Source organism: Eriocheir sinensis, chromosome 3 (genome assembly GCF_024679095.1).
Source record: "Eriocheir sinensis breed Jianghai 21 chromosome 3, ASM2467909v1, whole genome shotgun sequence".
In the NCBI taxonomy this organism is placed as follows: Eukaryota; Metazoa; Arthropoda; class Malacostraca; order Decapoda; family Varunidae; genus Eriocheir; species Eriocheir sinensis.
In genome coordinates, this window is record NC_066511.1 from 4,216,333 (window position 1) to 4,231,967 (window position 15,635).

Sequence of the window (15,635 nt, forward strand, 5' to 3'; positions counted from 1 at the left end):
GAAGGCTCTGGCACCTTTTGTGAGCTGCCTCTCTATCTTTGACAGCACGAGAACAAGCATGATTAAACCAAGGCTTTTTAGCATGAGGAGTAGAGAAAGTACGTGGAATGTGTGCCTCCATTCCAGAGACAATCATGTCTGTGATGCGCTGGGCACACACAGAGGGGTCTCGCTCCTGGAGGCAGTAATCATTTCACGGGAAATCGGAAAAGTACATCCTCAGGTCATCCCACCGAGCGGAAGCAGAATGCCAGAAGCATCGCCTCTTCGGAGGGTCCAGAGAATGTACAGGAGTGATAGGACAGGATACAGAAATAAGGTTGTCATCGGAGGAGCCCAACGGAGAGAACAATTTGATAGAGTAAGCAGAAGGGTTAAAGGTAAGGAAGAGGTCTAGTATGTTGGGCCGGTCTCCAAGACGGTCAGGAATACATGTTGGGTACTGAACCAGCTGCTCTATATCATTGAGGAGAGTAAAGTTGTAGGCTTGTTCACCAGGCTGGTCAGTGAAAGAGGATGAAAGCCAAAGCTGGTGGTGAACATTGAAATCTCCCAAGATGGAGATTTCAGCAAAGGGAGAGTGGGTCAAGATGTGCTCCACTTTAAGAGTTCAAATAGTCAAAGAATTTTACATAATTAGTAGAGTTAGGTGAGAGATAAACAGCACAGATGTACTTAGTAGTAGAATGACAATGAAGTCTTAGCCAGATGGTGGAAAATTCTAAAGAGTCAAGGTCGTGGGCACGAGAGCAAGTGATGTCGTTGCGTCTACGTACACGTAGATGCAACATCCAGCTTTGGATTGAAATTTAGGTTAGAGATAGTAGGAGGGAACAGAGTAGAGATTGCTGTCAGTAGCCTCAGAAACCTGTGTTTTGGTGAGGAAGAGAAGGTGAGATGGTGTTCCACAGAATGAAAATTAAAATGAAGACTGCGAATGTTGCAAAAATTGATAAGAAAGAGGTTTGAGGAGTTATCAAGACACCTCTCAATTCGGCAGCCAGAAGGGGAGTCCTCCCTGAGGGAATTTGTGGTCCCCCCCCAGGCGGGGAGTCTGAGGCTTTGTGTTGGTGCACCATTTTGGATTTCAAATATTGGGAAAAGGTGTGTGTGTTGTGTGAATGTAGTGTGGTGTGGAAAGGATCTGTCTTTAGGAAGCTTGCTGAACTACTCTCTGGTGTTGATGAGACAATAGGAAAACGAAAAGTGAGGACATGGGAAGGGTCTTTGGAGGGCTTCAGCACCCTCCTCACTTCCCATATATACCTCACCGGGAGTGGCTTACGCCCGTTTCAGTAGGTGTCTTCCTACCTACTCCCTTTGTTGTTATTATATTATTATTATTATCATTATCTGGAGTAGATTACTCTCTCATGTGCTTTGAAAAGTAGAAATACCCCTTACAAAAATGGTGGCCAAATACAGTAAACCCTCACTTTAACGAACCAATTGGGGAGAAGGGGGTGACGTTATATTAAAAAATCCGTTATATCTGAGGGATCCAAACTTTTGGTATATGATGAACTTTGTTCATCATATGAGCTTAAAGTTCGGTATTTTCAACCATTTCCATATACAGTAATACCTCAGTTTACACATGCCGTAGTTTACAAGCGTTTTGATTTATGAGCAAAAAAACAATCGCTAAAAATGCCTTGGTTTACGGGCAGCGACTTGATGTACGAGCATCCTGTTTGTACAAGTCGAAGACTTGAGTGTGGGTTCCCGTTATTCGCCACAAGACGAGAGAACTTAGAGCGTAAAACAATGGGAATGGTGTCTCAAGCTGGTGTCACACTGGGCCTTTTCCCTCCAACCACAATAGTGATAGGTGCAACTGGCAACTCCAACTTTTCTGGGTGTGCGTCACATATGACCAAGTCAGTTGCCTGTATCCACAACGTAAACAAACCAGTCGCCCTGTATCCACATGGTGCCGTTTGAATGGAAGGAAGAAATGATTGTGAATATGATCATGGCTTCAAAGTCGGGAGGACAGAAGCATTTACCCAAACCAATAACTCGCTCCCGGTTGAGTATACAGGCAACCGCAATTGCTCCTAGCTCCAATGATTAGAGGAAAACGCCCAGTGTGACACTGCCTTCAGTCTGTGTTGTACACTCGCAGAGGTAGCACCTGCACGCTCGTGTCCACTTACATCTGTGCTCTAATGTGTGATCTTGGTGTTTTCTGCACTGCATTATTTATATATTATACTATATCATCTATATTATTTATATTTATATAATTATACTATATTACAGTCAAACCTCGGTTTACGAGTGCCTCAGGTTACGAGTGTTTTGATTTACGAGCAAAAAAATCCCATTAAAAATGCCTTGGTTTACAAGTATCCCGTTTTTTTTTTTTTGTTGTTGTTTTTTTTTTGTTGTTTTTTTGCCACCCCCTGGATGGAGACACGGGCTATATGGAGGCTGTAATGGTCAAGCATATACGTCCCTTTGAGGATAGACCACAAACCTTTGCCAGGTGACGGCTCATAAAGGGGAGGGGATGATGCCGATAGACCGATTATTGGCTTACGTCAGCCTAACCGACCAAATCGGTCTTTCAACGAGGACTGGCGTGTCTCTTTGTACAAGTCTAAGACGTGAGCGTGGGTTCCCTTTGTTCGCTGCAAGACGAGAGTGCTCAGAGCAGAAAATAATGGGAATAGAGTCAGAGTTAGGGCTGCCACCTTGATCTGAAACAAATAAGGAATGCAACACCCCATCCTCCAATACAGAACAAATCCATATTTTGAGGAACAGGTGGCAACCCTAAAATTTCTCTGGCCTGCCTTGACTGACAGCCGCTGCCCGCTGCTGGTGAAGGAAAGAGGAAGGGGGAAGAGACATTACGATGCATATTTTACACGTATTTCAGGATGACCCGTGACAAATAATTTTATGGACTGGTTTTATGGTTCACCGAAAAATGAGCTCACTACATTTTTTAAGATACTGAATTTTATCTGCTTAACCATTCAGACAGGCAAATACAGAACAATGGCGTTCCGTGTTTTAACGAAAAGGGCGCAAGTATGCAACCTTAAGGCATCATCTGGGGATATATGGCCTTTTTGAATGACCCCCCATTTTTTAGACTGTTTTTCACCTTCCTCCCGTAATCTGCCAGAGAGCACTAGCTTGTCGATATGATTGGATGAACCAACACTATTTCTCATTTTATTACTCATCAAGGACAACACGCCTTAATTTAGTCACAGTTCCGGTATCTACAGTTCATTAGGAGTATTTCAGTAGCTACGTAGCGTTATTGCATACGACGGAGTTTCTTAAAAAAATCCTTTTTCTCTACAAAATATTGACAAATGGCATCATTTCAATTTCTTGTTAACAATGACAATGATGTTTTCATACCGGAAGTTCTTACTTAACATACTGTGATGCTTTAAAATGGTCTGTGGTGCAACAGTAACACAACAGTAACCTCGTGAACTCTATGTCCACCCCCGCCTGGCAGGGTTACCCATAGGAAGCTCAGGAAATGGTCATCGCCATAGGCCTATGGAGGTGCGTCCAGCAAGACAGTGGACGTACTCAGCCCCACCGCGGCTTGCGCAGGACCCCCAATTCTTGCTAAGAATTGGGGGGAATTCTTTAAAATCTGACTCGCCAGAACAAGAAACGTAAAAAATTTCGCAAGATTTGGGGGTTAATTCTAGCTCTGTCTAGGGTAATTCTTGACTGCCATATGACGGCTCTACTCTCAGTCTGCGTTGTAAACTCGTAGAAATAACATCTGTGCGCTCGTGTCATGATTTCAGCACTACAGTGTGAGTTCTTTGTGCTTTAATAATGTCCCCCAGAAAGATGGTTAAAAGGGATGGTGCCGCAAAGAAGAAAACAGGTACGGTGGATACTGCGCTCGCAACAGGAACAGGGGGCAAGTCTCTGCAGCTTGTATACCCTCCTAAATGTGACTGACTCCCGTTCGCCCTCCATCTCGGACGATACGTTGGATTAGCTTCACATTGGTGGTCGAACGTAGTTCCGGTGTCTTGGGAAAAGGAAAACTGCGGCTGCTAAACCCCGGGGTGAAGCCTACACCTCGAGCGTTGCTAGCAGCTGTGGGAGTCTCCACCGTAACATATTGATTTGTATTTCATATTATTTATCATCGCTATTTGTAAGTAAAATTACTTTAATTCTGTAAAATATAGCATGTAAAAAAAAAAAAAAATTTAAATATTTTTTGATATGGGACACATTAATGGAATTTACATTAATTTCAATAGGGAAATTCGTTTTGGTTTACGAATGTTTTGGTGTGCGAGCAAAATTCCATAACGAATTAAACTCGTAAATTATTTATCATTGCTATTTGTAAGTAAAATTACTTTTATTCTGTATAAAATAACATGTAAAATGATTTTTATGTTAATATTTTTGGGATAAGGACACATTAATGGGATTCCCATTAATTTAAATGGGGAAATTTGTTTTGATTTACGAGTGTTTTGATTTGCGAGCAAAATTCTGAAACAGATTAAACTCGTAAACCAAGGTATGACTGTATAACAAAGCTTGTTCGTTATACTGGATGAAAGTATGTACAGTAATGTACATGCAGCTGTCACATATACTACACCCATTAAAACAACAATCACACATTGAACACTATGTTACACTCACCGACGTGCAAGTAAATGCTCGGCCAGCCCACAACTGAACATAACCCCGCAATTAAGGAACTTGTTTGGTAAATCCATGCACATACCAGAAAGGCAAACAAGTTTGTTAAAGCCTAAATTTGTTATATTGAGGTCTGTAAAGGCAGGGTTTGCTATAGTGGCAATTGTGTTGTATTCCTCCCTATTAAAGGGGCAATATTTAAGATAACTTGCTTCTCTCAAGAGGGTCTCAGGCCATAAAAAAGTATGATATAAAGAGGAGTAACTTGAGAAAATCAGAGGACAAAGTAATTGATCTACATGAGGGAAGCCATATAAAGGCTCAAGACATGTATAAAGACTCAACAAGCCTTTAGCCAGGGGGTATCATCAGGCTCAATGCTAGAATGCTTGCCTTGGGTCTTGAGAACACAAGTTCTATTTCCTGACAAATGGTTGGGAAAAAAAAATATTCTCCTGAATATATGAATTTCTCATGTACTTTAACCCCTTTACTACAGCCATGCGAAAACAGCGCCCAGCCCCGTATCTGAGATGGCCGCGCGCCCCAAATTTCAAACGTCGCTTCTGATTATAGCAAGTTTTCAGCCATAAACTCAACATAATCATCATGTATTATATATAAAAACATGCAAAATTAAATAAAAGAAACAAATTATTTAATAATTTTGATATGTAAGCATATATATATATATATATATATATATATATATATATATATATATATATATATATATATATATATATATATATATATATATATATATATATATATATATATATATATATATATATATATATATATATATATATATATATATATATATATATATATATATATATATATATATATATATATATATGATCAGGATAAATGGCAGATGGATTCAATGTAGGGAAGTGCAGTATTCTGAGTGTAGTAGGAACAACCTCACATAACTATTGCTTAAATGACACTCTCATAAGTAGGTCTGGAGTGCGAGAGGGATTTAGGGGTCTTAGTGAGCTCTGATCTCCGTCCAAGGGCACAATGCATTCAAGCTAGAAATCGAGCTAATAGGGTACTGGGATTTATTTCAAGGAGCGTAAGCAACAGAAGCCCCAAGTCTTCCTCAAACTATATTTAGCATTAGTTAGACCTCATCTTGACTATGCGGTTCAGTTCTGGTCACCCTACTATAGAATGGATATCAAAATGTTAGAATCGGTGCAGAGGAGGATGACTAAGATGATTCAGGGGTTGAGAAACTTGCCATACGAGGAAAGACTCAAACAGTTAAACTTGCATTCTCTAGAAAGGCGAAGGGTGCGTGGAGACATGATCGAGGTTTATAAATGGATGAAGGGCTTTAATAAGGGAGACATTCATAAGGTTTTGTTGGTAAGAGAACCGGGTAGGACACAAAGTAATGGGTTTAAACTGGATAAATTCAGATTCAACAGGGACATAGGCAAAAATTGGTTTACTAACAGGGTGGTGGATGAGTGGAATAGGCTTAGCAGTCATGTGGTGAGTGCCAATACAATTGTCACATTCAAAAATAGATGAGATAAAGGAGCTGCCTCGTACAGGCCTACCGGCCTCTTGCAGACTCCTGCGTTCTTATGTTCTTATGTTCTTATATAATATATATATATATATATATATATATATATATATATATAGATATATATATATAGATATATATATATATATATATATATATATATGTATATATATATATATATATATATATATATATATATATATATATATATATATATATATATATATATATATATATATATATATATATATATATATATATATATATATATATATATATATATATATAAAACGACTAACCAAAATTCTTTCATTAATAGAAAATGTCAAAACCTTGCTTTCTCTAACTCTTCCGTGACTTCTGGCATCTAGCCAAAACATCTCCTCCAACTTCACTTCTTCATCTTTCCTCCACTCCTCAGTCCTGACGGCAACACTGCCGTCTCATCTATCTCTAAGGCTGAACTCTTCTCTCAAACTTTTCTAAAACTCCACTCTGGACGATTCTGGGCATATTCCTCCTACTCATCCCCCCTCTGACTCCTTTATGCCTGTTATAAAAGTTCTTCAAAATGATGTTTTCTATGCCCTCTCTGGCCTCAATCCTCAGAAGGCTTATGGACCTGATGGAGTGCCTCCTATTGTCCTTAAAAACTGTGCCTCCGTGCTGTCACCCTGCCTGGTCAAACTCTTCGCCTCTGCCTGTCAACATCTACCTTTCCTTCTTGCTGGAAGTATGCCTTCATACAGCCTGTACCTAAGAAGGGTGACCGCTCCAATCCCTCAAACTACCGTCCTATTGATTTACTTTCTTGTCTATCTAAAGCTTTTGAATCAATCCTTAACCAGAAGATTCAAAAGCACCTTTCCACTTCTGACCTTCTATCTGATCGCCAGTATGGGTTCCGTAAGGCGTTCTACTGGTGATCTCCTAGCCTTCTTAACTGACTCTTGGTCATCCTCTCTTAGCCGTTTCGGTGAAACTTTTGCTATTACGCTGGACATATCAAAAGCTTTTGATAGGGTCTGGCACAAATCTTGCTTTCTAAACTACCCTCCTACGGTTTCTATCCTTCTCTCTGTACCTTTATCTCCAGTTTCCTTTCTGACCGTTCTATTTCTGCCGTGGTAGACGGTCACTGTTCTTCCCTAAATCTATTAACAGTGGTGTCCCACAGGGTTCTGTCCTATCTCCCACTCTTTTCTGTTGTTCATTGATGATCTTCTTTCCAAAACGAACTGTCCTATCCATTCCTCGCCGATGATTCCACTCTGCATTATTCAACTTCTTTTAATAGAAGACCCACCCTTCAGGAACTTAACGACTCAAGGCTGGAGGCTGCAGAACAGCCTCAGACCTTACTATTATTTCCGATTGGGGCAAGAAGAACCTGGTGTCCTTCAACGCCTCAAAAGCAGTTTCTCCACCTATCCACTGACACAATCTTCCAAACAACTATCCCCTGTTCTTTGACAACACCCAGCTATCACCTTCCTCAACACTAAACATCCTCGGTCTATCCTTAACTCAAAATCTCAACTGAAACTTCATATCTCATCTCTTACTAAATCAGCTTCCTCGAGGCTGGGCGTTCTGTACCGTCTCCGCCAGTTCTTCTCCCCTGCACAGTTGCTGTCCATATACAGGGGCCTTGTCCGCCCTCGTATGGAGTATGCATCTCATGTGTGGGGGGGCTCCACTCACACAGCTCTTCTGGACAGAGTGGAGGCAAAGGCTCTTCGTCTCATCAGCTCTCCTCCTCATACTGATAGTCTTCTACCTCTTAAATTCCATACAATGTTGCCTCTCTTTCTATCTTCTATCGATATTTCCACGCTGACTGCTCTTCTGAACTTGCTAACTGCATGCCACCCCCCTCCCGGCCCGCTGCACTCGACTTTCTACTCAGGCTCATCCCTATACTGTCCAAACCCCTTATGCAAGAGTTAACCAGCATCTTCACTCTTTCATCCCTCACGCTGGTAAACTCTGGAACAATCTTCCTTCATCTGTATTTCCTCCTGCCTACGACTTGAACTCTTTCAAGAGGAGGTATCAGACACCTCCTCCCGAAACTGACCTATCTTTCGCTACCTCTTTGGATTCTTTTGAGGAGCAGCGAGTACCGGGCTTTTTTTTATTACTGTTTACTTTTTTGTGCCCTTGATCTGTCTCCTTTGCTGTAAAAAAAAAATATATATATATATATATATATATATATATATATATATATATATATATATATATATATATATATATATATATATATATATATATATATATATATATATATATATATATATATATATATATATATATATATATATATATATATATATATATATATATATATATATATATATATATATATACAGAAATTTGTGTTATTTGTAGCTGACATGTCTGCAGAATTGTATTTCCTTACATTAGTTGTGATAAAAAAATAGATTTGTGGAGAAAAGTGGAGGAAAGGGAAGGGAAAGACACAGACATAAGTAAGATCATGGAAAATATCCCACTGATTCACCGGCAATACGCACAGATCTCACGGAGTAAAAGGCTGAAAGGCCGTGTATGTGTGTGTGTGTGTGTGTGTGTGTGTGTGTGTGTGTGTGTAACTCGCCTCTTGGTCTGCTGCGGGTCTCTCTCGAGACAGCTAGCTGTTCCCCTACAGAAGGAGCTCAGAGCTCTGTGACCGATCTATGGGGAGGACTGAGACCACTCACACACAACACACCGTGTGTGTGTGTGTGTGTGTGTGTGTGTGTGTGTGTGTGAGTGAGAGAGAGAGAGAGAGAGAGAGAGAGAGAGAGAGAGATGACACCTCAGTGATATGAAGGGAGAGAGGGAGAGGAGCATCTCTCTCTCTCTCTCTCTCTCTCTCTCTCTCTCTCTCTCTCTCTCTCTCTCTCCCTAACACACACACACACACACACATACACACACACACCTTTGAGCAAAGGCCCTGTCCCCCTATTTAGGGGGTAAATCTTACGAACAAACACACACACACACACACACACACACACAATATGGGTTTAGGAAAGGCCGCTCATGTGTGACAAACTTGCTGAGCTTTTACTCAAGAGTGGCGGACAAATTACAGGAAAGAGATGGATGGGTGGATTGCATTTATTTAGACTTAAAGAAGACATTTGACAAAGTTCCACATTCAAGACTGCTGTGGAAACTAGAAAATAAAGGAGGATTGAGAGGGAAAATGAAGTGCTGGATGGAAAGCTACTTAAGAGGAAAAGAGATGAGAACCGTGGTTAAGGACACTAGATCGGAATGGAGAATGGTGGAAAGTGGAGTGCCCCAGGGGTCGGTTTTAGCACCAGTGCTCTTCCTAGTCTATATTAATGATATGCCAAAGGGAATAAACAGCTACATGAGCCTGTTCGCAGATGATGCTAGAATGCAAAGACATATAAGAAACAGTGAAGACTGCAAGGAGCTGCAAGAAGTCCTAAACAAGATTTGGAAATGGAGTCAGAAATGGGAGATGAAATTCAACGTGAAGAAATGTCATGTTATGGAAATGGGAAAAAGTGTAGAAAGACCAAAATGGACATATAAAATGGGAGATGGTGAAATATTAAAGAAAGTAAATGAAGAGAGAGACCTGGGAGTAATAATGCAAGATTATATGCAACCAGAAAGTCACATAAATCGGATCTTCGGTGATACATATAACATGGTGAGAAATATAGGTATAGCATTCCACTACATGGACAAAGAAATGATGAAAAAATTAATTACTACTATGATCAGACCTAAACTAGAATACACAGAAACAGTGTGGTCTCCACATATGAAGAAACACATAAAAAAACTAGAAAGAATACAGAGGATGGCAACAAAAATGGTTCCAGAACTGGAGGGACTGACATATGAAGAGAGACTAAAGGAAATGGACTTACCAACACTATACTAGGAAGAATACTGGTGCTAAAACCGACCCCTGGAGAACTCCACTTTCCACCGTTCTCCATTCTGATCTAGTGTCCTTAACCACGGTTCTCATCTCTCTTCCTCTTAAGTAGCTTTCCATCCAGCACTTCATTTTCCCTAGACAACATTCAGCTGTCACTGTCTTCAACACTAAACATCCTCGGTCTATCCTTAACTCAAAATCTCAACTGGAAACTTCATATCTCCTCTCTTGCTAAATCAGCTTCCTCGAGGTTGGGCGTTCTGTATCGTCTCCGCCAGTTCATCTTCCCCACGCAGTTGCTATACATAGACATGTGCCTTGTCAGTCCTCGTATGGAGTATGAATGTCACGTGTGGGGAGGCTCCACTCGAACAGCTCTTCTGGACAGAGTGGAGTCTAAGGCTCTTCGTCTCATCAGCTCTCCTCCTCCTACTGATAGTCTTCTACCTCTTAAATTCCGCCGCAGTGTTGCCTCTCTTTCTATCTTCTATCGATATTTCCACGCTGACTGCTCTTCTGAACTTGCTAACTGCATGCCTCACCCCCTCCTACGGCCCCGCTGCACACGACTTTCTACTCATGCTCATCCCTATACTGTCCAAACCCCTTATGCAAGAGTTAACCAGCATCTTCACTCTTTCATCCCTCACGCTGGTAAACTCTGGAACAATCTTCCTTCATCTGTATTTCCTCCTGCCTACGACTTGAACTCTTTCAAAAGGAGGGTATCAGGACACCTCTCCTCCTGAAATTGACCTTTCTTTCGGCCACCTCTTTTGATTCTTTTTTGGGAGCAGCGCTTTTTTTTTTATTATTGTTTTCTTTTTTCTGTGCCCTTGAGCTGTCTCCTTTGTAATAAAAAATAAAAAAAAAAAATAAAAAAAAAGAGAGAGAAAGAGGAGACCTAATACAGGAAATCCGAAAAATCGGATATACGATATGCGAAAATAAAATAATCACGAAAGTGAAAAATACATGTCAGATATACGTTCAGTACGAGCAGTTTCTATACACCCCGAAACACTGTTACCGCCCACTGCCGTCATTGGGTCATCCGCCCACGACACTAGGCCTGATTAGGCAGCAATCCGCATGCACAGCGCAGTGATTACGCAGACGCCATCACTTAGCTACAGTCGTGAACATCACGCTTCGATTGCCCAAAGGCATCCCAGTTTAATGAACCCCTTGGCCGACTGGAGATGAGGTTGGGGGCTTGAGCGTGAGGGAGAAGGAGGAGGCAATGCGGTTTCGGGGGGAGCGATTGGTGCACTGTTGTTTCTAACAGCTTTGGGAAGTAAACACAGGCATGTTAAGTGATGAGTTGTAGATTGTTGAGGGATTGGAGTTATTATAATGCATAGTATAACAGTAGGGGAACAGGAAATGGTAATTAACATTAATTATTTATTTTCCTCATGCTTCATTAATTTGTGAGTAGTAAATTAATTTTTTATGAGCCTTGCGTTTCAAAACTTTTTTTTTTTTTTGTTGGCGCTGGTCCCTAACCCCCTTTTTATTTTTTTTTTGGGAAATGGCTCCCTGGTTTAAAAAATCGATAAACGAAAGGTTTTTTCAGTCCCTAACCCTTTCGTATATAGGGGATTTCCTGTACAAATATATAGGCTATTGAGTAAAATGGAAGAAGTGGATAACGAGAAATTGTTACTAAGAGAAGAACCTTCCAGCAGGAATACTAGAGGACAGAGTAAAAAGTTGAGGAAGGAAAGATGCTCAAGAGACATAAAGAAATATAGAGGTTTGGAACAGGCTAAGTGAAGAAATAGTATAGGCGCAGAGTGTGCAGAGCTTCAAGGAAAACTTGGATAATTATAGATACAGAGACGGGACCACATGAGCGTAAGCCCAGGCCCTGTAAAAATTACAACTAGGTAAATACACATAGATTAGATGACGAGAAAGGGAGGGAAGGATCGAGGAACAGCAAGCTGAAACTTGTTGAAGAGGTCTCTCTCTCTCTCTCTCTCTCTCTCTCTCTCTCTCTCTCTCTCTCTCTCTCTCTCTCTCTCTCTCTCTCTCTCTCTCTCTCTCTCTCTCTCACACACACACACACACACATATTCACACACACTGCAGGGAGGAGGTATAAGGAAGGAAGGAAGGAAGAAAGGAAGAAAGAAAGAAAGAACAGACAGCGGGATGGATGTGAGGGGGAGGCTGGAGCTCCCGCGTGAGCCTCACGCTGCGTCACCGATCCGAGGGGGTGATGAGACAATGCACTATATAGCCAGCCACTTGGCAACTCGAGGGAAGAGGAACTCCACACACATACACATACGTATATTATTTCTTTCTTATCATTTTTGTTATTTTCTGTTAGAATTGATTGTTACTGTCAAGTACAAATGCGCGCAAGACACACTTACATTATTACACAACAATAACATAGTCAAATAAGACACCGTATCATATCCAACCTACATCCTAAAAACAATCGTACAATATCCGGGAAGAAATAACTCGTATGCTGGCTAAAGCGACCCAGGACACAGTATACGCGTCCTCGGATATGGTATGGGGCACTCAAGGACGCAGTATACGCGTCCCCGTGTTGAAGGGGTTAAGAGGTAGAAATACCCTCCATGACAGTGTTACACATTTTTATGTGATACTCTTGGGCCTCACCTTTGGAACATGTGGATTAAACTCCACCGCTCTGTGAATGGCCTCTACTGCCGCCATTTCTGCTGCAGTGAGGCCACGTTTGCTGGCGATGTCAGGAGAAAACCTGAAAAGGAAACATTTATTAATTACTTCAACATCTGATATTCTGTTTAATAACTTGGAAAGCAAATTAGGTTTTGTAGTGGAAACTCTCTCTCTCTCTCTCTCTCTCTCTCTCTCTCTCTCTCTCTCTCTCTCTCTCTCTCTCTCTCTCTCTCTCTCTCTGTTCATAATGTCAATCCATGGATCAATTTGTTTCATCTATCTACATTTATGGAGAGCCTAAAACAATGATATATGGAGACACACACACACACACACACACACACACACAGCTGACAACACACCTCTGCCACTGCCACAGCCGACACTCCTGAATATTGATCAGGAATTCGACGAATTTACGTATGTTGTGGGTCAGGGCCTGGGGATCGGGCAGTAGTCAGTCTCTCTCTCTCTCTCTCTCTCTCTCTCTCTCTCTCTCTCTCTCTCTCTCTCTCCTTTTGGGCATTTCATTTTGATGTAAAAATTTGTACTAACAATGATATCTTTTATTACAAACGAAAGGGAATACTTCCTTGGGATTATTTTACAACCATCAAAAATCCTAGGAAATATATTATTATAACTAAAAGTAAGGACTTTCTTGTGATTATTTTACAGTCATCAGTAATGCCAAGGATATGTTATATTACAACTAAAAATGAAAACTTCCTTGATATTATTCTACAAACATCAATAAAACCTAAACTATATTTTATTGCAACTAAAAGTGAAGATTTTCTTGTAATTACATTACTATCACCAGTTAGAATCTATTATTTTTTCATATCCTGAGATATTTTTTCATGTCCATGAAATACAAATTTTGAAAATGGAGAGAGGAGTGTGATGAGGACAAACGAAGACATGGAGAAGATGGAAGAAATGATAAAAAGAGAGGTAGCAAAGAAGATAGGAAATGATCAGAGTGTGGGTGTAAAGGTAGAAGAAAAGACTAAGGATGAGGTTAATGTGGAATTGAAGGGGTGGAGAAGTGAAAAAGACAAGGAAAAAACGAGCTTTAGGGATATTCTAGCACAATAGGAACAGAGGCAAGACATAGAAAAAGAAGTTGTGAATGTACTAAAAAATAGAGAAACAATGGTGAGGGACATGGCAGAAAAGAAAAAGTGTGTTATAGTGTGTTAGGAATTAAGGGTTATTTGGGAAGTATTGGTTATCTATTAGCGAAATGAAGCATTAATAATAGCTGCTGCGAGTTGAATGCTCCTGAATCGAATGTTCTAGAAAGTTCTGAAAGGGACGAGTTAATTTCCAAGCTCGCTTCTGGGCAGTCAGCTGACAGACGCCGTGCAGTCAGTGTCCAGTCGCCCTGAGAGTAAGTCAGTGTTGAACCTTCTCCGGTGTATACACACGGTTAGTGGTCAACTCAGGGCTACTACAACTTAACTCGGCAGCAGGCAGCTACATTAAACTCCTAAATACAGCAAGGCCGCCCACACATCGCCGACTTATTCAGACAACTATATCTGAAAGCCTCTACAATAACAGCTAAGTCCCGCTGGTTAAGTCTTTATCCTGGGGGCCCTCGTGGGTGGGATTGATCAGTTGGGCGCTTGGCGGGGCGAAAGGCCCAACACAATAAGGTGAGTCGGTGAGCGTGTGTTCGGTTTATGTGTATTGCATAAAATTAGCAATAAGTGTTTGGTGTCAAGAAAGAAAAAAAAAGTGAAGGCTAAGATTGAGAGTTACGAGGTGAGTAAGGTGAAAAGTATATTCAGAAATATGAATACTGAAGAGGAGGAAAAGATAGAGGAAGAAGTCGATGACATAGCAGAGTTTGGTTTGTGGTGTTTGCTGAAGAAAAAGAAAAAAAAAAGAAAATGCATTTGTTGGTTCGTGAGTGGTTAGCTCGGAGACAAGGGGAGAGCGTGTTACAGCTTGCTACCGTTAAGTCCTACGAGAACTTAGCAGTGAGGACCCAGACACGATGAGGCAGTGGCTATGCTTGGACAATACTCAAGTCAAGACCTGCTCAACCTAATTACTCTAAGCTTATCTAGCTTCTTATCTTCTTCTTCTTGTGACCACAACTTACCGACCTCACGAGAAAATAACCGACATGCTGGTGACTGAGTTTCTGACTAGAATTTTGATGAGTTTCCCGTGAAATGCAGCCGACTTTGAATCTCTGTACAAAATTCCCAAGAAACTAGCGGTTGGATGACCGTGTTCACATGTGCTGGGGCGAGATTCACAGGGATGCGCGATAATGGCCCGCGGTAAAAGCTACGAACTATAATGATTCAACTATCAACGTTGACTTCAGATTCACAAAGCTTTCGTTTCATCATGGTTAGAGGCCGCTGATTGGATGAGTGCCATGAATGACGTCATCGTACTCAGCCAATCACAAGAGTGTTTTAAGAACTGTCAGCCAATCGTAAGGCAGCCACCCGACTTCAGCTGTGGCTTCAAAACAACCCGTTCTCTCTTCACATTTTCTTCATTTTTACACAGTATGTATTTTGAGATAAGGGAGTAGAGTGGGAAAAAAAAAGTCAGCTTCTCCAAGGGCTGGAACAAATAAGCGCTTTTTCAGTGTTTTCAATACCTCAAGTTTCGTGATCCGTGAGTTTGGCGCTATACCTGCGGAACAAAGCAAGTGCGAAACTCGGGAGGCTACTGTACTTGTAAAAATACATTAAACTATTGAAGTAACAGAATTCAAACACTCATTTATCCATATGAAATAATGGAGGATAAACTGCAGGATGCCATGAAGGAAACACTCCCCTTCTATGC

General features: G+C 41.0%; 1 protein-coding gene across 1 annotated transcript in view; it reads right to left on the minus strand.

Annotated features, from left to right (window-relative positions):
- LOC127003808 (protein ST7 homolog) overlaps positions 1–15,635 on the minus strand; it is a 53,907-nt gene that overhangs the window by 23,586 nt on the left and 14,686 nt on the right. The window contains exon 6 of the mRNA XM_050870862.1: positions 12,789–12,891. Within this exon, the coding sequence (XP_050726819.1) occupies positions 12,789–12,891 (103 nt within the window). The remainder of the gene's footprint in view (positions 1–12,788; positions 12,892–15,635) is intronic.